At 64.3% G+C, this 21,825-nt stretch overlaps 1 protein-coding gene across 4 annotated transcripts; it reads left to right on the top strand.

Annotated features, from left to right (window-relative positions):
* Positions 1–4: 4 nt before the first annotated feature.
* Positions 5–21,789, top strand: KDM6B (lysine demethylase 6B). 4 transcript variants are annotated; one of them, XM_059379861.1, is made up of 24 exons: positions 5–141; positions 6,903–7,019; positions 11,976–12,095; positions 12,336–12,478; positions 12,571–12,712; positions 12,922–13,020; positions 13,125–13,344; positions 13,430–13,522; positions 13,607–13,768; positions 13,859–14,059; positions 14,155–14,499; positions 14,610–16,792; positions 16,879–17,005; positions 17,111–17,216; positions 18,006–18,211; positions 18,325–18,389; positions 18,475–18,543; positions 18,637–18,785; positions 18,945–19,059; positions 19,159–19,346; positions 19,485–19,626; positions 19,906–20,032; positions 20,123–20,293; positions 20,413–21,789. In XM_059379861.1, the coding sequence occupies exons 5-24, from the start codon at positions 12,576–12,578 to the stop codon at positions 20,434–20,436; spliced, it is 4,929 nt and encodes a 1,642-aa protein (XP_059235844.1). In that variant the 5' UTR covers positions 5–141; positions 6,903–7,019; positions 11,976–12,095; positions 12,336–12,478; positions 12,571–12,575; the 3' UTR covers positions 20,437–21,789. The 4 variants fall into 4 exon arrangements, with proteins under 4 accessions (XP_059235844.1, XP_059235841.1, XP_059235842.1 ...); XM_059379858.1 differs by having other exon boundaries at positions 18,472–18,543; XM_059379859.1 differs by lacking the exon at positions 5–141 and adding an exon at positions 4,269–4,399 and having other exon boundaries at positions 18,472–18,543.
* Positions 21,790–21,825: the final 36 nt, after the last annotated feature.

The raw sequence follows: 21,825 nt of genomic DNA, 5'->3' as shown, positions 1-21,825 counted from the left end.
GGGGCGGTGTTTGTGTTGGAAAATCCAACTGCGCCACGGGGCGGAGCGGCCCCCCCGGCCCTGGCCTGGGAGAGGGGGGGGCCCGCTCGACCCCCTGGGAGACCTCGGGGAGCCTGAGCACCTGGGACTCCCCAGAAACAGGTAACGGGGAGCTGCGAGGGCGTCTGAAAGGGGGAAACCCATCTCCGCGCAGGGGTCGGGACGCCCGAGTCTCAGGACCGGTAGAGCCGGGGATGGACGTTTGGGTCTTGGCAAAGGCACTAAAAGGAGACCGGGGCGCAGGACGCCAGGGTACCCTAGAAGAGGGCGGGGCGGGGTGGGATGGGGTAAGAGCGGGGAGGCAGAAGAGTTGGGGGTGCAGGTGTCCAGAGGGGCCTGAAAGGGCTCCCAGTCCCCCTCGGGCTGGGATTCCCCTCCCCGACCCTGGGCGGAGCGGGGCGGGGCGGCTCCTGACAGAAGGGCAGGACTGAAGGTCGGAGTCCGCAGCTGGGCCGGTGCGACCACCCCCTGCTGTCGGGCGTGGCCCGGCAGGCAGGGGTCTCCGGGCCCGGGGCCACCTCTGGGTGTCCCTCCGGTTCTCCGCACGGTGAGGTGTGTCGCCTCAGCCTTGCCCCTCACGGCGGGAGCGCCGGCTAACGGCCTCCCTGCTGCGGCCTTCGCCTCCATCCACTCCGCCGCACCCCGCTAGCCCCTCCATCCCTGGGCTGACCCCACTCGGCCGCTCGTCGCCCTCGCCGGAGCCGGCTCCGTGCGGACCTTCCCAGCGCAGCCACGAGATGGCGAAGGCGAGACACGCAGCAGGAGCCGCGGGAGCGGGGTGGGCGCTGTGGCCCGGAGGGCGGCCGAAGCCCCCCGCCCGGCCCGAGAGAAAGGTGGGCGGGGGTGCGCCTCTGGCTTCCTGTCATCTCTGCCCCTCACAGGAAATTGTGGGCGGGAGGGCGAAGGGCAAGAGGTGGGGAGGGGGCTGGGACTCAGTCTCCGCCTCCCCGGGCCGCGGTAAATAGTGGGGAGGGGGCACGCGGCTTGGTTACTAAGCGACGCAGATTCGCTTCCTGTCTGCTGCGGCTGATGGCCGTTACCTGGGGACCGGGCGTGGGGGGGCGGTCTGTGGCGAGCGGGGGGCGGGCCGACCGCGGGGAAGGTCGAGGGCGGGACGCCTGCTCCCCGGGACCCGGAGAGCCCGGGAAGGACGGAGGGGACGACGCGAGCCGCGCTGCCGCAGAGGAGGGCGCCGCGACCGTCCGGGGGAGGCGGGACCCAGGCGCGGCCCCGAGCGCCGCTCCGCTGGCCCTCCCGGGGGTTGCTTGCCCTGTTGCCGGAGTAACTGGAGAGCCAGACTCGGGAGCCGGATTCCCGAACTCTCGCATCCGGCCAATCCGCTCGGGCGGACGGCCCTGACATCAGGGCCCTGGCAGCCAATGTGCTGGAGGCTTCATAGAGCCACAGGAAAGGGGCGAGGGGAGGAGGAGAGGAGGAGGAAGGCGGGAGGGAGCTGCTCGGGACCCGCACGTGCACTCCCACACGCTCGCGCCCACCCTCCTCCCTCCTCCGCACGCGCCCGGGTACCCCCCTGCGCCTGCGCGGCGAGTCGGCGCTCGCGGCACACGGTCCCCCCACCCCCCATTTGAGTCTGTGTTTGCAAACTAGTCCTGGGCTGCGCTCCTCAGCCTCTGGGGACCTGGGCGTCTGGACTCGCCGGTCCTCTCTCGCTGGGTCTCGAACCTTTAGTGCCCAGCCCTGCGTGGGCGGGGCCGGCTACCTGTTTCCCACCCACCCCCCAGCTGGCGCCCCACTCTCCCAGGTGGGCTGGGCGGAGCTGCGGTTTCCGGCCCCTTAGGCTCCGCAGCCGCCTTCCCGGGCTCCGGCTGAGGTTGCCTCCCTAAGGGGAACAGAACGGGTGTTTGCGCCCCTTCCCGAAGCTTCACTCGCTTGGGCTCAGCTGCTGTAGGTGGCGGGGGAGGGCGCTACGGGGAAGCCCCGGACGGCCCAGGTGACTCTTGCGGGCCCTGACGCCCCTTTTTCGCGGGAATTCCTCCCCTCGGCTGGCACACCAGAATCCTTTCCATCCCTAACGTGTCCTCCCCGCTCGCCCCCGTGCTCTTTGCATTTCTCGGGGCTCCCTCTGGGCTGTGTGTCCCGGTCTCCACTCGTCCTTCTCGGCTTCTCCCGGTTATATAACTCTTCCTCTCGCCGTGTCCTGGTTTCAACTCCACAGACTCCGCCCTGGAACTGCGCGGGGAGGGGCTGGAGAGCTGGGGACCCAGACAGGTTCCGGCTGGCGGCCGGCTGGGCCACGGGGGATCCCGCAGATGGGAGACGGAGCCCCGCGGGACCCGGTGCCCCCGTCCCTCACCTTCTGCCCCCGGCCCCCACCCGCGATCTCGCCCGAGAGAGAGAAGGCATAGTATCTGCGAGAGGCGTGTCGGGACTCCGTCAGAAATGTGGGTTGGGAGGTCAGGGCTGGAGGCGGGGAGGAGGAGCCTTAACAAGTCCGAGTCCCGGGGACTGGAGCCGCATTGGGGGTAGAAGAGATAAAGGCAAGCCGCCTGGGTTCCTTCCCTCCCCTGCTTTTTGGGCTCCCAGAATTCCTAAGGCTATTTCCCAGGAAGCTTAGCCAAAGGCCCCTTTCCGCCCCTAGGGGTCAAAGGTCTGTGCTAGAGGTGGCCTGGGATGATGTCACCAGTGCACGTGCCCTGGGACGGTTGCCAGGCTGGAGGCCTCCTCCCCTTTCCATCCCGCACCCCCGCCCCCCAACCTCTGCCCCGAGTCCGGTTCCAACCCCGTGCCATCTTTTCTCCCTCTCCCTTTCCTTGGCCTTAGCAGCCTGCAGGTGGGAAACCCTGGCCTGGAGTTTTGTGAGGGGGAGGGGCACGGGTGTGGTGTGGCCCGAAGACTTTGCCCTTTTGCTGGGCTACGGGAACCCTGCGGCATTTTGCCCCAGATTGGTGGGGAGAGCTTTCCTTCCCAGCAATTCCTCCCTTTGAAAGAGCCTCCCAGCCGTCTTTCTGTTTTCCCACCTGCTGCATTGCCAAGTGTCCTGTTGCCCCTTTCCCCATTTTGAGTTGAAGGGGGAGTGAGTGGTTGCAAGATAGCAACTCCCTGGAGAGCTGCGTGTGGTGTGGGAGGGGTCACTGGACCGTAGCTCACCTCTGATCTGGATCAGTGACACCCCAGCAGTGAGGAAGAGGGTCAGGAAACGGTCTCAGACTGAAAAGTCAGGGTCTTTATTCTGTGTGGGTGGGTGGATCACTGAGGGAGGAGGGCTCCGTTCATAGCTGCCGGGGCTTTTCCCTATTGAGTTAATTCCTGGGGTTTGGTTATAATAATTGGGAAAAAAAAATTCATTTTTCTTGTAATGCACCTTAGAGCTGTCAGATCAGACCCGGATTCCTTTCTCAGCTCTGCCACTTAGTGGCTATAGGGACTTGGAAAGGTCACCACCTTCCAGAGCCTTATATTCTTAATCTGGAAAATTTAAATATCAATACATACCTTCTAGGCGGCGGGGGGGGGGGGGTTGAGATAATTTATGCTAAGTATTTATGCAAAACACTTAGCACAGGGCCTGGCACAGAATAAATACTGCACGAAGGGTTGTTAGGAAAGGCTCTTTCTCGTTAAATGTGGATAGTTATTATTTTTACGATGAAGGTTATTCCACTGGCTTCAGCCTGGCCAGGACCTCAGGAGTTGGTCAGGGAGGAGTGGGGAGTTGGTGTTAATTTGGTGGGTGGGAGGGAGGGGGATTAGCTTTCCCTGCGTTGTGCACTTTATTTGATGAGGGCTTTAGTCAGATTTGTATTGCTTTCTTTAGGATTATTAATTTTATTTCTCTCCTCTTGGAGAAGAAACAACTCAGACTATTCCTCTGGCCGTGAAAATAAAATAATTGTATTGTGGTTCCTGATTTTTAAGCAAGACCCGGGTCCCCTCCCATGTTGTTCTCTGGGGCCTTTCCATTTAGCAGAGGGACTCCACAGTTTTCTTTGCGGGGACCGGGCTTGGCTGAGGGGTGTGTAAAAGGTTGGGTGGGTGGGTGGAGGGAGACTAGTGCTGGGGGCTGGGGGGGGGTCGGGTAGTTAAAGGAAGAGACCGGAAGGGAGGAGGAGGGAGCCTGCTGGTGGGGAGGGAGGGAGGGGAGGAGGAGGTGGAGGAGGAGGAGGAGGAGGAGGAGGAGGGAGGGGGTTGGGGAGAGCCTGCTACAGTTCTTTGTTTGACTCCGGGACTCAGGGACGGGGAGGAGGAGGGAGGGAGGCAGAGGCTGCAAGCGCCGGGGCAGGCCCAGGAGGCAGAGGAGGGACCGTCTCCCCCGCCCCCCGAGCCCCCACTCCCCCCCCTGCTGCTCCCCCCCTCCCTACCCGGACTCCGGGGGCACCGCCGGGGGACAGACACCCAGCAGGTAACCCTGGCCGGGCTCGCCCTCCCTTCTCGGATTTTCCTCCACACCCTCCCGGATGACCCCTTTCCCCGATTCTGTCTCCCCGTTTTTCTCTGGCCTTGCCTCTTTCCCCTGGCCTTCCTTGTTCCATCTCCCCCACTTGGGCTTGTCGCCTGCTGGCCGCGCCGCTGTCTCGTGCAGCCCGACTCCCTTCCCCTCGCCCGGCAGCCTCTGCGCCCTAGGTCTGCCCGCGGCACCTATCGGGGCTCTGTCTTGCTGCTTCTCTGGGCTTTGCTTGCCTTCCGACCTGTCCCCTGGGGCTCTGAGTAAGGAGGCAGTCCCTGTCCTTTTCTCGCTCCCCCTGTTCCCCGCCCCCCCAACTCTGGCCCCCTTTCTCCTTCTAGCAGTCTCTAGGGGTGGGGAGAGAACCGGAATTTGGGGGGCCCTCTGGAGGGGCAAGGGGCTGTGTGTCGCTGGGGAAAGGGTCTGGGAGTGTGTGTGGGGTGGGGGTGGGGGCAGTTGGAGACCTGGCTGCCTCCCTGTTGTCCCTTTAAATGGCCCTCACATTTCTGGGGACTCTTGGGGGGGAGGTGGCAAGCTGCCTGCCTGGGGGGTAGGGCCCTCGGTTTGTGCACACAATCAGGGGTGGTAATGATTTAAAGGGACAGGCTTGGTGTGGCCACTGCCACCCGGAGCCGGCGGGAGGGGGAGCCGGCAGGCCGCGTCTGGGGAGGCTGGATCTGTAGTGGGGCCTGCCAGGTCCAGGATGGTGTGGCTGAGACCTGCAAGGAGGGGTGACAGCTTGCAGGGGGAAGGGAGGCACTCAGCCTGGGCCTTCTCCTGGGCCCCACCTTTGGGTGCTTGGACTCCTTGGCCAAGAGCCCTTGAGTGCAGACTGTGGAGTCTGTGGGCCATCAGGTGGGGACTGCTGGTGGGTCTGCAGGTCAGCAGCCAGGCCTGGGCACTTTGGAGCTGCTCCGCAGCTTCCCCTTTTGTTGTTTGGCTCTGTGCACAAGAAAGCCCCAGCCCCTCCCCCAGCTCTCCCTTCCCGTCCACATGCCCCCCCCCAACACACACACCCACCCCAGCTGTTGGACAGATGAATTAGAGCCTCCAGCTTGGGGCCAGGGCTGGTGAGGGATTAAAGCTCTGGGGCTGGCCCTTTAAATGGCTGTTGGCCCCTCCCCCCCACTCTGGTGTCCAGACACCCCATACACACTCCTGTGACCCCCTTGGCTGCCCCTCACTCCTTCTTTGGTGTGTCCTGAGGCCTGCCACTCCCCTCTCTCTAGGCTTGACCTTCCCCTCCAACACAACCCCATACACAAACACTACACACACACACACACTCTCTCTCTCTCTCTATCTCTCTCTCTCTTTCTCTCTTTCCCCACACATTCTCAGCGTCTCTGTCCTGGAAGATTCCTTCTCCAGCAGGAGAACTTTGCCTGTCTGGCCTCCCTAGCCTGCAGCTGCCCATGACCTGGCACACGGAGGGGCCCCGCCTGGGTCAGGAGTAGCATCTCCCTCGGGCCCGTGTCGTCAGCAGCCCCGGCACCTTGCTGCACATTGCATCATGGAGGTTGGGGGCTGGAGGCCTGAGTCTCTGGGGCAGGGGGAAGGATGTCGGCTGGAAGGCCAGGGAATGGAGAGACTGCACTGGGAGCCCGAGTGTCTGGGACCTTAAAGGCCGAGCATGGTTGCTAAGGAGGCAGAAACCATGGGTCCCTGAGGAGGACTGAGTCTGAGGACGGGCAAGACTTAGGTGTGATCCGAGGTGGACACCTGATTCTTGGCCCTGGACTTCTGTTAAAAGACCTAGCTGTTTGTCTGTGACAGGAGGGGAGGGGGTGGGCCTCTGTCACCTTCTTGGGCCACATAGAGGAAGGAGGTGATGGAGAAACAGGATATGGCCTTGAGGGGTGGGATGGAAGGGAGGCTTGCGGCAGAGGCCATGTCCAGACCCAGGCCCGGAGTCAGTCCTTGTTCGGAGAGAGGCTCCTCCCCGCTGGGCCCGTTGGTCTAGTCTGGCCACCTGTGCTGCTCGCAGAGACCTGCCTGTGCCCGCCTGGGGGAAGGGGAGGGGGCAGAGTCCAGAGGGTGGGGTTGACTGGTGTCGTGATAAGGTGAGGGAGGAGGCTGAGCTGAAGGCCAGGGTGCGCACACCTGGGGCTGGGATGGAGGCTGACTTGGGTGTGGAGGTCAGAGGCAGACGGGGCTCCTCTGGGACCCGGGACTCAGCGGGAGGGGTCTGTCCCAGGAGGCATCATGAGTAAGGTGTCCACCGCCGACCTACACAGATGCCATCGCCTGTGCCTCTCACCCCCTGCTCCAAGCTGCTTCCTAAAGGGGAAGAAGGCTGGAGGACCACTTTGGGGATGGCTTTTTCTGGTTGCCACGGAAACAGGTTCTCCCATCCCATCTGACCACCAGCGGCTGGTTGCTCCTCAAGAAGACAGGGAGCACAGGAAGATACTCCGGCCTGGGAGACCCCACTTCTAACTGGCTTTTTTTTTTCTTTCAGGTTCCCCCAGGCACCATGCCAGCCCGGTAGTACCACCCATCCCACCCACAGTGGTCTGCTGCACCCCACTGCTGGGGCACTGGTTCCAATGAGACAGGACACATCAGATTCCATCTGGTAAGTCCTGCCCCCGAGCAACACCTCCCCCAACCCGCAACAGTCCTGCTCGCTGCCACATGCTTGAGGAAGAGTGGTACGGTCTGGATCATGCCCACTCCCCAGAATGGTCCAGTCCAGCTCGTGGCATGCATCCCCCCATGTGATGCTGGAGTGGTTCAGCCTTCCTGGTTTATGGAGCCCCCCCTCTGTTGCCTCTGAGTGGTTCAGCCCGGTGCTTCACAGCCTCTCCACGACCACCAAGCCCCCCCCTCCCCCTCCGGACACCCCTGTGCTTCAAGTCAGTTGCTTATTGAATGGACTTGAGCTAGAGTTTGCAAGCGGTGTGGTAGAGGTGAGCTACCCTGGAGGGATTTTTCTTGGGGTGGGGGTGCCCTAGAAGAGTTGTTGAACAGTCTGGTTTGTGGATGGTGATTGGAAATTGATTCGGAGAGGTAGTGGAGGCCCCTGGCACAAGCGCCTGCTGTTGCCATGGCAATCGTGGCATCTCACCTTTCCTTCCAGATCCCTTTCTGGTCCGTCCTGTTCCCACTGCACTACAGCGATTGCAGGCTGCCCAGCGCCTTAAGTCTTAGCCCTCTTCTCCTCACCTCTCTCTTTCTGCCAGTTTTCTGCCTGAGGCTCTGTAGGCCAAGCTTCCATCCCTCATTCTCTAGGAGAAAAGATGATACCTAAGCCGGGACTTGAGTTCTCCGAGCGTGTGCCGCTCTTCTCCGCTACTCACTGAATTTTTGAGTGGGACTGTTTTCTCCTCTGTGTCTCTGTTTGGCAGGATGGTTTGCACATTGGGTTACCTCAGTGGAATTGTGTTGAATGAATGTGTTAACTGAATGCGCTCTCTTGCCAAGAAAGCAATGGCTTCTGAGATCTGCTACACAGTCTTCTGCCCACACCCACTGTAGAGGACGTGAGACATTTGGGATGGTAGAGATGTCTCTGGTAGAACCCCGGGGGCAGGCTGACCCAAGAGATGGCCTGTGAGGATAAAACCAAGGGATGGAGACTAGGACAGAGGCCTTCTAGAAGAGTGCAAAGAGTTGAGGCCCTGGGAAGAAGCCCAGCCCTTCCACTCTTGCAGAGTGAACTTCGCGAAGTTACATAACCTCTCTGAGCCTCAATTTCCTCATCTGTAAAATGGGGTTAAAAAAAAAAAGTACCTCCTACTTTAGGTTTGGGGTGGTGGTGGGGGGACGTTTTAAAAATGTATGTTTAGTGTTTAAACACGGTGGCAGGCATGTAATAAGTATTCACGAAATGCTAGCAATTACCATCATAATGGGAGCTGCAGGGAGCTGGGAGGATAAGCAAGGACCTTAAGGAATAGGACAGAACTTGATTGAAGGCAGACAGACGCCCAAATATTTGACTCAAACAGAAGGATCACTGATCCAGCAAGCGTCAGGATTCCGGGCAGTGAGGCGAGGAGTCAGCAGGGTCAGCCTGTTCCAGTGTTTCCCAGACTCTGTTCAGGAACATGAAGGCAAACCCAGAAGGGCATGTGCAGAGACACACGTGATCACGCAAGTGATGCAGAGGCAGACCCAGACAAAAGACCGAGACAGGAGCCAGGCAGACACACAGACAGAGACAGCCCTTCAGAGTCATGTAGGCAGGCATAATGACAGGAACGCGTCCGATGCAGGCCCTGAAGGAGACAAGATGAGCAGATAATGCAGGTGCACTGAGACAGACACCGGGACCCACACACAGCCGACCTTGTCAGACACACTGGGGAACACAGCGGTCCAGTCAGAGGCAGACACAAGGCTCGCAGTGACACATAGCGGGCCGGGGCCGGCACTGTCACTCCTCGGTGGGGGGCGGGGAGGGGCCAGCGGCGGGGGAAGGCTGGGGAAGGGAATCCCGAGCGGGCGGCCTGCCCGGGCGGCTGAGTCACAGCGGCGCCCCAGCCGGCGGCCCTCCCCTCCGCCTCCCCCTCCCCCAGGTAAGAAGCGAGCCTGTAACCCCTCGCTTCCACCGGGCCGGAGGAGGCCTGGCGGGGACCGGGATGCGGCGGCGTTCCGGGACCGGCCCCCGCTCGGCGCGCGTGGCGCGCGTCTGCCGATCGCCTGCGGGGGAACACCGTGTCTGCGGGGTCTTGTCTGTGGCCGGCATGTGAGTCTGCGTGCGCACGTCTGGCCCCTCAGCCCGCGCCCCGCGCGGCTCCAGCGCTGCGCCGAGGGGTGTCTCGGGCTCAAGCCCGCAGAGGGTTAAGTGGGTGTGATTGATGGAGTGGGTCTCTCTCGGGGCTGCGGGGGAGGGGGTCGGTTAAAGTCCCTGAGTCCAGAGCCCGGATGGAAGGGGCGGAGCTGGGCTCAGCCGGGAGTGCCCGGATGGAGAGGGCGTGGCCTCGGCAGGAGAAGAATTAACCCTTTCTGGGCGGCTGGCCCCCGAGACACGGGGCGGGCGGGAGAGGCTGGAATGGAATGTCTGCCCCAGAAGTATACCGTCCTCCCAGCCTGGCTCCGGCCGCGTGCTTCTTCCTCTCATCTGCCTTCGAGGAGTCTGTGGGCGTCTGTCTTTGTGCCTGCCCGTGGTTGCCCCCTCCCCTCGGTTAGTAGGGACACCGGGAGTCGGGGAGGGCTATTCCTGCCCCAAAGCGAGAGTGGAGGTGAGAGTGGACCGCGAGCCGCCTGCGGGAACAGGTGTGAGCGGGGCGTCTAGGCTGGCGTTCGCGGGGAGGGGCCGTCGTGGGGGAAGACGAGAGGGGAAATTCCGCGGGACCGGTGGTGAGCGGTGTGTGGGCTGAGTTGTGTCTGCCTCTGACTGTGTGTCTGTGTGTGTTCAGGGAGGCGGGGACTGAGTCAGTCAGTGGGAATAGGGGAAGGTTTTCTGGGTGACTCACGCTCCCCCCCCCACACCCCAAGCCTGAATCAGACCCCGAGGGAGGTCTTTGTACGGGAGGCGGATGGTGTGTGTGGGGAGGGGGGTGGCGGGGGGGAGTCAGGCGCCTGGGTCCCGGGTGGGGACAGGGATCCGTGGTCGTTGGCGAGAGTGTGTGCTTAGTGTACAGGAAGTTTTTGTTGTCCAGTGAGGGCTGCTGTGTTCTGAGTGCCGGCGTGGGGGGTTGCGGACAAAGGTGGAAACGGGCTTGGAGGAACGGGGCTCAGTGCTTTAGGGAAAGCTGAGTCAGTTCCCCGTGGGAAAGGGGAAGTGGTGGAGGGGAAGTGTCATCATCGCACTAGGGGAAGCTGCATTTCCTGGTAACTGGCGGCGCCCTGGGCGCCCCTTCGCAAGCGGGGATCTGTTCCCCTGATACCCGGACCCCCGGTCTCCCCTCCCCACCGCGTCTTCCCTTGAGTGGTCCGGGACTTGGGTCGGGGACTCTGGCCGGGGCTACACTGGGACCGGCGTTAAGCGCTCTCCTCGTGCCAGGGCTTGGGAACTGAGAGAAAAAGTCTGTGTGGCGAGGAGAGAGGGCTCAGGGCAGGAACTCCGCCAGAGCCGCGGAGAGGGTCCGCAGAGCCCGGGCGTGAGCCGGCCTCGGCGGGGAGGGCGCGCCGGGACCTGCGGGGTCCGAGAGCTAGCCTGTAAACAGACGACCTTGCCCCGCGGAGGGAGGACTGTTTTCCCCAGAAACCCGCCTGCCCTTGCGGGCTGGGTGGAAATTTCCCCACGGCGCAGACTTCTCTCGGCGAAGGCGAACTTTCCAGCCGCCCCCAGCCCCTAGTAGCGCGCTCTCCCCCGGCTTCCTGCCCGGCGCGAGCTCCAGCTGGAGCGCTGGCCCCGCCCCCGCCGCTTTGTACTCTACGCTCGCCTCTCGCAGCTCTTTGTACTCTAGACTCTCAATGGACCGATCCCGGGAGCGGAGCCGGCGCCCTACCTGCAGGGACGCGGGGTAGGCCACGGGGAGGCGCGGGGACGGGGAGCCTGGGTTCAGAGAGGCGAGAGGGAAGAACTGGGGCCAAAGGGAAGGTGCTCAGAAGGGGAGCGAGGCGCCCGTCGTGGGTCGAGGCAGCACCGACGGGAAGGGGCGGGGGGGGGGGGGGGGGGGGGAGTGGTGGCGGTGAAGGAGGAAGTGAAACGGGTTCTGGGTTCTTTAAGGGAGTGGGCGGTGAGAGTGGGACAGGGGTGATGTCACCGCCTGTCGGGCCCCGCCCTCCTCCCTCCCGAAGGACCCCCCTCTTACACTTACACACGCCGCTTCCGCTGCGCAAGTAGCCACGTCACGGGCAACCCCCGAAATCCCCCCTCCCTTGGGGGGCGGGGGCCACGTGGGCCGCGGGGAACCGCGTGGCCCCGACGGGGAAGGGCACAGAGGATACGGGAGCCACGCGAGAGGGGCCACTCGGGACCGCGGTGCGCGACTTCTCACAAGTTGGGGGGATTGAAGGGAGATTTTGGTTTGGGGGATCGGTTGGCATTGAAGGTCTGGACAGGCGGGGAAGTAGAGGAGCTCAAGGAACTGGGTACGAGGCTGGGGGCCTGACCGTGGTTTGGGATGGGGTCAGGCGTCGGGGATGGGGCGCTCAGGTCGCGGCGCGGGCGGGTCTGGCTACCGGAGAAGTCGCCGTGACCGGCCAGCCCTCCGCAGCTCCCGGAGGCACTCGGGGTGGGGGGCGAGGCAGTGCGCGGGGTTAAGTGAGGAAGGGGAGCGACCCCTTTGCCTGCGCGGGGCGTCCGTTGGCTGTCAGTCGGTCTCACGGCGGCGGGGCGCGGGGCGGCTTCGGGCGGTCGCGGCGTGAGCGCCGGTGGCTCCGCGGGTGCGTGGGACTTGCGGGTAGCGCCGTCCGCCAGGCCGGCCCGAGCGTGCGACTCGCCGCCTTCTCGCGCTAGGGTCCCGGGCCCCGCCGGCGCCGCCGGCCCGAGCGCCGGGCCCGAGGTGGAGACCCTAGGTGGGAGCCACGGGGTCACACCGGGGTCACCCCAGGCCGAGCCCGTCTGACCGGCTCCGCCGCCCCTCCTCCCCCGGCCGGCAGCGGCCGGGCTCACCTCGCTCTCATTGGTCCCGGCCAGGCTGTTACTGAGGCGGAGACACGGGTGATGATTGGCTCGCTGGGGAGAGAGGAAGTCCTGTGATTGGCCAGATCTCGGGAGCTCGCCGACGCCGGGAGAGGACGCTCCCACGGAGGCCGGGTAAGCAGCCGCGCCGCTGTGCGTCCTCCCCAGTGGCTCCCGACTGCGAGCTGCCGCCGGCCGCCTGGGCCGCTCCCAGCCCTCGGTCCCGGCGCCTCGCCGTCGCCCTGGGCCGCCGGGGGCCTCCCCTCAGGGAAAGCCGGGGCGGACGCCCAGTGCAGATGACCACCCGGCCCAGCCCCGGGCCTCTGTCGTGTGCTGGCCGGCTCACCTCACTCCTTCTCCTCCTCTCCTTTGTAGAATTGGCTGTGAAGGGCTCTGGGTGGCCGTCTGGGGGCAGTGGGCACTCCTGTCAGAGCGGCTGGAGCGGGACCGTCGCCCCAGAGAGCTGGGGCAGGGGGCCGTGCCCGATCTCCAGGGCTCCTGGGGCCACTGCTGACCTGGTAAGGGACAGGCCGGGGCGGGTTGGTGGTGTGCAGGCTGCTGGCTCAGGCTGCGCCCCCACTGAGACTGTAATCTCTTCTCCCTGGCTCAGGCTGGATGCATCGGGCAGTGGACCCTCCAGGGGCCCGCGCTGCACGGGAAGCCTTTGCCCTTGGGGGCTTGAGCTGTGCTGGGGCCTGGAGCTCCTGCCCGCCCCATCCCCCTCCTCGTAGCGCATGGCTGCCTGGAGGCAGGTGAGAACTTGGGGCCTCTCTCTGTCTCCAGGCACCCTTCCCATCCCCTCAACTCCTCAGTCTCTGTGTCATTCTCTGGGTTTCTGCCATTCTGTGGACCTCAATGTCGTCCTCCGCTGCTCTCTCTTAGCTTTTCAGTCCCCTCCTTCCTAGGTAGAGACAGGACTGTGTAACGTTGTTGCGTGTTAACAGACCCCTTCTCTCTCTAGGTGCTCTGCCAGCATCGGGCAGCCCCCCCTCTCTGCGCCCCTACCCCCTTCACATGGCAGTAGTTCCGGGCACCCCAACAAACCATATTATGCTCCAGGGTGAGTGAAGATTCAAACGTGCTGGGGATGGGAGGTAAGTCTGGGGCCCGGGAAGAGTTCCCCGAAGCCTGACCCCAATGTCCGCAACCCCTTTTGCTCTGTAGGACCCCCTCCCCAAGACCCCTCCATGGGAAGCTGGAATCCCTGCATGGCTGTGTGCAGGCGTTGCTCCGAGAGCCGGCCCAGCCAGGGCTGTGGGAGCAGCTTGGGCAGCTGTACGAGTCTGAGCATGACAGTGAGGAGGCCATCCGCTGCTACCACAGCGCCCTTCGTTACGGAGGAAGCTTGGCTGAGTTGGGGCCCCGCATTGGGCGACTGCAGCAGGTAGGATGAGGCAGACCCTGGGACGGGGGCAGGATTGTGCCTCCGCGCTCAGTACCCTCATCTTAATGTGTGCTTCTGCTCTCAGGCCCAGTTCTGGAACTTTCATGCCGGCTCCTGCCAGCACCGAGCCAAGGTCCTGCCTCCCCTGGAACAAGTGTGGAACTTGCTGCACCTCGAGGTGAGACCGGGGCCGGCTGGGCTAGGGAGGAGGCCCGGGCCAGGTATGGAGCTGTGTCATTCTCTCTCCCCTTTCTGTCTTCAGCACAAGCGGAATTACGGGGCCAAGCGGGGAGGTCCCCCAGTGAAGCGAGCCGCTGAACCCCCAGTGGTGCAGCCCGTGCCTCCTGTGGCACTCTCAGGCCCCTCGGGGGATGAGGGCCTCAGCCCTGGAGGCAAGCGCAGGAGAGGCTGCAGCTCAGAGCAGGTATGGTTGTATGTGGAAAGTTGAGCAGGGAAATAGCCGGAGGACCGGACTGGGGGACGGAGTAGGGTCTCACACTCTGTGTCTTTCTAGACTGGCCTTCCCCCAGGGCTGCCGCTGCCACCACCACCACTGCCACCGCCGCCACCGCCGCCGCCGCCACCACCGCCCCCACCCCTGCCTGGCCTAGCCACTAGCCCTCCCTTTCAGCTGACCAAGCCAGGGCTGTGGAGTACCCTGCATGGAGACGTCTGGGGCCCCGAGCGCAAGGGTTCGGCACCCCCGGAGCGCCAGGTGAACTCCCGTCCATTGCCCCTCACTGCTTGGGTGCCAGGCCTGCGTCCTCTGTCCTCCGTCCCTCATTGGTGGCCCTCCTTCCTCTCCCACAGGAGCAGCGGCACCCGCTGCCCCACCCATATCCATACCCGGCTCCGGCCTACACCGCGCACCCCCCTGGCCACCGGCTGGTCCCGGCCGCACCCCCAGGCCCCGGCCCCCGCCCCCCAGGAGCAGAGAGCCATGGCTGCCCGCCTGCCACCCGTCCCCCCGGAAGTGACCTTAGAGAGAGCAGAGTTCAGAGGTCGCGGATGGACTCCAGCGTTTCACCAGCAGCAACCACCGCCTGCGTGCCTTACGCCCCTTCCCGGCCCCCTGGCCTCCCCGGCACCACCAGCAGCAGCAGTAGCAGCAGCAGCAACACCGGTCTCCGGGGCGCGGAGCCGAGCCCAGGCATCGTGAGTGCCAGCGGTGGGCGCAGTGGGGCACCGGCCTGGGAGCTCCTCTTCAGGTGGGGGAGCTGGAGTGGCACTCTGACCCCCCCGCCACCCTTATCCTCCTCTCGCAGCCCGGCGCTGACCATTACCAGACCCCCGCGCTGGACGTCTCCTCTCACCAAGGCCGCCTGGGGCCCTCGGCACACAGCAGTCGGAAACCGTTCCTGGCGGCTCCCGCTGCCACTCCTCACCTGTCCCTGCCGCCCGGGCCCCCCTCACCTCCTCCGCCACCCTGCCCCCGTCTCCTGCGCCCCCCACCGCCCCCTGCCTGGCTGAAGGGCCCGGCCTGCCGGGCAGCCCGTGAGGACGGGGAGATCTTAGAGGAGCTCTTCTTCGGGGCTGAGGGACGCCCCCGTCCTCCCCCACCACCCCTCCCCCACCGCGAGGGCTTCTTGGGGCCTCCGGCTCCCCGCTTTTCTGTGGGCACTCAGGATTCGCACACCCCTCCCGCCCCCCCAGCCACCAGCAGCAGCAGCAGCAGCCCTACGGGGCCTGTGTCCTTCCCCCCGCCTCCCTACCTGGCCAGAAGTTTAGACCCCCTTCCCCGGCCCCCCAGCCCCACACTGAGCCCCCAGGACCCACCTCTCGCACCCTTGACTCTTAACCTGCCCCCAGCTCCTCCCTCCTCCTGCCACCAAAATACCTCAGGAAGCTTCAGGCGCCCGGAGAGCCCTCGGCCCAGGGTCTCCTTCCCAAAGACCCCCGAGGTGGGGCCGGGGCCGTCGCCAGGCCCCCTGAATAAAGCCCCCCAGCCTGCGCCGCCCAGGGTTGGGGACCTGCCTGCCCGAGGCCCGCGGCTCTTCGACTTTCCCCCTACCCCGCTGGAGGACCAGTTCGAGGAGCCGGCCGAGTTCAAGATCCTCCCCGACGGGCTGGCCAACATCATGAAGATGCTGGACGAGTCCATCCGCAAGGAGGAAGAGCAGCAGCAGCAGGAGGCAGGTGTGGGCCCCCCGCCCCCCCTGAAGGAGCCCTTTCCATCTCTGCAGCCTCCGTTCCCCAGTGACACAGCCCCGGCTGCCACCGCCTCCGCCTCCGCCGCCACCACCACCACGGCCGCCACCACCGCCACAGCCACCCAGGAAGAGGAGAAGAAGCCACCACCAGCCCTGCCACCGCCGCCGCCTCTTGCGAAGTTCCCACCCCAGCCCCCGCCCTCGGCCGCCCCGCTGCCCCCAGCGGCCGGTCCGGCTGGCCTGCTCAAGTCCTTGGCCTCCGTGCTGGAGGGACAGAAGTACTGTTACCGGGGGTCTGGAGCAGCTGTTGCCACCCGGCCCGGGCCCTTGGCCACCACTCAGTATTCCCCCGGCCCCCCGTCAGGTGCTACCGCCCCACCACCCACCTCAGCGGCCCCCAGCGCCCAGGGCTCCCCGCAGCCCTCCGCTTCCTCGTCATCTCAGTTCTCTACCTCAGGCGGGCCCTGGGCCCGGGAGCGCAGGGCGGGCGAAGAGCCAGCCCCGGGCCCCATGACCCCCGCCCCACCGCCCCCACCCCTGCCTCTGCCCCCTGCTCGGTCTGAGTCTGAGGTGCTAGAAGAGATCAGTCGGGCTTGTGAGACCCTCGTGGAGCGGGTGGGCCGGAGCACCACAGACCTGGCGGGCCCAGTGGACGCGGCGGGCCCGGTGGACGTGGCGGGCCCGGTGGACAGTGGGACTGAGCGACTGCTGCCTCCTGCCCAGGCCCGGGAGGAGAGCGGTGGGGTGGGGGTGGTGGCAGGACCAGGCAGCGGCAAGCGGCGGCAGAAGGAGCACCAGAAGGAGCACCGGCGGCACCGGCGGGCCTGCAAGGATGGCGTGGGTCGGCGGCCCCGAGAGGGCAGGGCAAAGACCAAGGCCAAGGCCCCCAAAGAGAAGAGCCGCCGGGTGCTGGGCAACCTGGACCTGCAGAGCGAGGAGATCCAGGGGCGCGAGAAGGCCCGGCCTGATCTCGGCGGGGCCTCCAAGGCCAAGCCACCGGCAACTCCGGCCCCTCCACCAGCTCCTGCACCCTCTGCCCAGCCCATGCCCCCCTCCACCCCCGGGCCTGGGAAGAAGGCCCGGGAGGAAGCGGCAGGGCCCCCTGGTGTTAGCCGCGCTGACATGCTGAAGCTGCGCTCCCTTAGTGAGGGGCCCCCCAAGGAGCTGAAGATCCGTCTCATCAAGGTAGAGAGCGGCGACAAGGAGACCTTCATGGCCTCTGAGGTGGAGGAGCGGAGGCTGCGCATGGCAGACCTCACCATCAGCCACTGCGCCGCCGACGTGGTGCGCGCCAGCAAGTAAGTGAGGGGCCGGCGCCTGGGACCCCCTGCCCCTGCCAGGTCACCCTGGTAGCCCTGCCCTCGTCTGTCTGTCCTCCCTGCAGGAACGCCAAGGTGAAAGGGAAATTTCGAGAGTCCTACCTTTCCCCTGCCCAGTCTGTGAAACCGAAGATAAACACAGAGGAGAAGCTGCCCCGGGAAAAACTCAACCCGCCCACCCCCAGCATCTATGTACGTGGGCCACCCCTGCCATCAGACTCGCATCCGTGCTGGGGGCCGGTGGGGGGTGGGGGTGGGCCCCGAGCCTCACCCCTGCCCTGTCTCCTCCTGCTGCAGCTGGAGAGCAAACGGGATGCCTTCTCGCCAGTGCTGCTGCAGTTCTGTACTGACCCTCGGAACCCCATCACCGTGATCCGGGGCTTGGCGGGCTCCCTGCGGCTCAGTGAGTGTGGCAGGGGGTGTGGGGCAGAGCCATCTGAGGGCCCCCGAAACCTGGAGACCCCCGGCTGGCGGCCAGCACAAGCCCTCCTCAGTCCTACGTAGGCCGTACTCAGTGATGGGTCTGCCGGTCTCAGGCTTTTCTCCCATCTGTGTGTGTCCCCAGCAGCGGGCAGAGGGAAAGGGATGTATCTCAGGACCCGGCTGGAGTCCCTTTCAGTTTTCTTGGCAGTGAGAGTGAGGGCACGGATTACACAGGGCCTGGGTCAGCCCATGGTTTGAGGCTTTCCCTCTTCCAGTCCTTTATTGTGCAGAATTTCAGACAAAGCTACAAACGTAGGAAGGGAAACCACACAGAAGCATAAAAATCACATCTCCCGTGTACCCGGAGCGTCCTTTCTCCCCACATGGCCTCCCTTCTCTCCGCTGAGCTCCTGGAAGCACTTTCTAGGCTTTCACTTCACCCCATCTCCTTGGATCCAGTGATGACTTAAGGAAACTTCCATTCATTGAGCACCTCTTGAGTGCCAGGTGCCGTGTGCCTGTGGCCCCGTGCACACCCAAGGACATGGCTGGAGGGGCCCCGGCTCAGGGCAGCATTGGGAGGTGGCATTGGGGGTGACCCAGATGAGAGCCTGGTCTGGGAAGGGCCAACTGCCCCAGCTGCCTGTGGGGCTGGCCTTGTCCCCTGTCCTCCTGGGCTAACCCTGCATCAGAGGCTCAGGGAGTAAGAAAGCCCACGCTCCCTGCCCTCTGCCCCTGCCCCGACGCCCTGCTCGGTCCTCCCTTGCAGACTTGGGCCTCTTCTCCACCAAGACGCTGGTGGAAGCAAGCGGCGAGCACACGGTGGAGGTACGCACGCAGGTGCAGCAGCCCTCGGATGAAAACTGGGATCTGACGGGCACACGGCAAATCTGGCCTTGCGAGAGTTCCCGCTCCCACACCACCATTGCCAAGTACGCACAGTACCAGGCTTCGTCTTTCCAGGAGTCCCTGCAGGTGAGGGACGCACGCCTGGCTGGACCCAGGGGTAGGGATCTGGGGGCTGTGATGGGGGCACCCCGGGGCGGGTGCTGACCCAGGCCTGCGCCCACCCCTCTGTGGCCAAGCAGGAGGAGAAGGAGAGTGAGGATGAGGAGTCTGAGGAGCCAGACAGCACCACAGGGACCCCTCCCAGGTAGGTCCATTTGGGCCCTCCCCTTCCCCACTCCTTAGTTCTCGTGCCTCTCCACCAACCCGTGCGCCCTTTGCCCTGCCAGCAGCGCTCCCGACCCGAAGAACCATCACATCATCAAGTTCGGCACCAACATCGACCTGTCTGATGCCAAGAGGTCAGTGGGGCGGGACCAGAGCGCCGCCTGGTGGGCAGAGTTGGGTGCGGGGGCGGGTAGCCTCTCACTTCCGTGGCACCTTTGCCCCCGCAGGTGGAAGCCCCAGCTGCAGGAGCTGCTGAAGCTGCCCGCCTTCATGCGGGTCACGTCCACCGGCAACATGCTGAGCCACGTGGGCCACACCATCCTGGGGATGAACACGGTGCAGCTGTACATGAAGGTCCCTGGCAGCCGGACGCCAGGTGCGCTCCTGGCAGGGGCGTGCGTACCTGTGAGGTGGGGGGCGGAGGGCGGGGCTGCTACCAGGGCCTCCGCCAGCCAATGAGGGTGCGAGGGTGGGCCGGGCGCGGAGCGCAGGCTTGACCCCGGCCAGCCACGCCGTTTTCTGTCGCCCCCTGCAGGCCACCAGGAGAACAACAATTTCTGCTCCGTCAACATCAACATTGGCCCTGGCGACTGCGAGTGGTTCGCGGTGCACGAGCACTACTGGGAGACCATCAGCGCCTTCTGCGACCGGTGCGCGCCGCCCTGCCTCCCTCCCGTCCCTCCGCCCGTCCGACAGGCCCGGCCCGGGGTCCTCAGACTTACTCCTCTGACCCTGTGACCACCCCGCAGGCACGGTGTGGACTACCTGACTGGTTCCTGGTGGCCGATCTTGGATGACCTTTATGCTTCCAATATCCCCGTGTACCGCTTCGTACAGCGACCCGGAGACCTCGTGTGGATTAATGCGGGCACTGTGCACTGGGTGCAGGCCACCGGCTGGTGCAACAACATCGCTTGGAACGTGGGGCCCCTCACTGGTGAGAGGGCGGGGGCATGCGGGGCGGGAGTGCAGCCTGCTGTGAGGAAGGGGCCTGTCCCTGCCCACTCCGCCACGGTCCCGGCTGGCAGCACATCCTCAGTCTCCCCCCCCCCCCCCCCGCCCCCCTGGCCCGCAGCTTATCAGTACCAGCTGGCCCTGGAACGATATGAGTGGAACGAGGTGAAGAACGTCAAATCCATCGTGCCCATGATTCACGTTTCCTGGAACGTGGCTCGCACGGTTAAGATCAGCGACCCGGACTTGTTCAAGATGATCAAGTGAGGGCCCCGTGTGGGAAGCAGACCCTCTCCACCTGAGCAGGCCTCGGTCTAGTGCTCCCTGTCCAGCGCCACCCGGCTCCCCACCTTACCCCGTGTCCCGCACTGTGCCCGCGTTGGGATGGCTATGGGCCCCGGCTCCCAGGCCGTTTCTTCTTCTCTGATCCAAGTAGACGAAAGCCACACGAAATGTCAGCTGTGACAGCTGCCCAGGTCAGGGACTGTGACCCCCCCATCCCCCTCTGGCCCTCACCGCGCCCTCGCCCCCACCGTGTGCAGGTTCTGCCTCCTGCAGTCCATGAAGCACTGCCAGGTGCAGCGCGAGAGTCTGGTGCGCGCCGGCAAGAAGATCGCTTATCAGGGCCGCGTCAAGGACGAGCCCGCCTACTACTGCAACGAGTGCGACGTGAGTGCGCCCGCCCCCGACTGCCCCCCTCCCTGTCCGTCCCCGGGACTGCCCCCACCCCCCAGCTGATGGCCCCGCTCCGGGTCCCAGGTGGAGGTGTTCAACATCCTGTTCGTGACGAGCGAGAACGGCAGCCGCAACACGTACCTGGTGCACTGCGAAGCGTGCGCTCGGCGGCGCAGCGCGGGCCTGCAGGGCGTGGTGGTCCTGGAGCAGTACCGCACCGAGGAGCTGGCGCAGGCCTACGACGCCTTCACGCTGGTGAGGCCCGGGCGGGCGGCAGCGGCGGGCGGGCTCTTCCCCTTCTCCACTCCCGCGGCGCACCCGCCGCCGCCCAGCCCGCCGCTGAGCTGAGCCCGATGCCCGCTTTCTCCCTGCAGGCCCCCGCCAGCACGTCGCGATGAGGCCGGACGCCCCGCCCGCCCGCGCGCAGGGCGCCGCGGGGCCACCAGCACACGCCTGGGCTGGACCTAGGTCCCGCCTCTGGCCGGGAAGGGGGTCGGGCCCAGCCCTTCCACCCCATTGGCAGCTCCCCTTCACTTAATTTATTAAGAAAAAAAATTTTTTTTAACAAATAAGAGGAAAAAAGGAAAAAAAATGGGAGACGGGGGAGGGGGCTGGCAGCCCCTCGCCCACCAGCGCCTCCCCTCACCGACTTTGGCCTTTCTAGCAAGAGACACAAGGACCAGGCTCCGGCGGCGGCGGGGGTCACATACGGGTTCCCTCACGCCTGCCAGCCGCCCGCCCACCCGCCGGGCGCAGAGGCACGCGGCCCGTGCATGTACATAGACGTTACGGCAGCCGAGGTTTAATGAGATTCTTTTTATGGGCTTTACCCCTCCCCCAGGACCTCCTTTTTTACTTCCAATGCTAGCTGTGACCCCTGTACATGTCTCTGTTTATTCACTTGGTTATGATTTGTATTTTCTGGGTTTTTGTTTTGTTTTTTAGGGTTTTTGTTTTGTTTTGTTTTGTTTTTAATTTATAACAGTCCCACTCACCTCTATTTATTCATTTTTGGGAAAACCCGACCTCCCGCACCCCCCCTTCCCCTAAGCCATCCCGCCGCCCCTCCGGGGACCGCCCGCCGCGGGCCTCTCCCTGCGCCCCAGTGTGTGTCCGGGCCCGGCCCGTCCGTCTCCGCCCGCCCGCCCGCCCGCCCGCGGCGCCAGCCGGGCTCTCATGGTGCTCAAACCCGCTCCCCTCCCCGACGTCCTGCACTTTCTTGGACCAGGCCCCCACTCCCGACCCAACCCCAGCCCCGCCTGAGGGTGAGCGACTCCTGTACTGTAGGGGAAGAAGTGGGAACTGAAATGGTATTTTGTAAAAAAAAAAAAAATAAATAAAATAATAATAATAATAAATAAATAAAAAAATTTAAAGTTTTAAAGAAAGAACTATGAGGAAAGGAACCCCGTCCTTCCCAGCCCCGGCCAATTTTAAAAACACGGACCATCCCCTCACACCCCACCTCCCCTCCTCCCCTTTTCTTTTTAAGCGTGAACCAGCCCAGGGCCAGGGCCTCACTGGGGCAGGGACACCCCGGGATGAGTTTCTCCGGGGATTTATTTTTGTTCGGTGGGTGGTTTTTCTCTCCCACGCTGGGGCTGCGGAGGGCTGGGGGGTTTACAGCCCCGCCCCCTCGCACTGCACTGTCTCTCTGCCCTAGGGGCAGAGGGGTCTTCCCAACCCTACCCCTATTTTCGGTGATTTTTGTGTGAGAATATTAATATGAAAAATAAAATCAGAGAAAAACACCCGGTTTTGATAACGTGCTGGAGCTCGCGGGGCGC

Source organism: Mustela nigripes, chromosome 16 (assembly GCF_022355385.1).
Source record: "Mustela nigripes isolate SB6536 chromosome 16, MUSNIG.SB6536, whole genome shotgun sequence".
NCBI lineage: Eukaryota > Metazoa > Chordata > Mammalia > Carnivora > Mustelidae > Mustela > Mustela nigripes.
This window is presented reverse-complemented; position numbering and strand designations above follow the sequence as displayed.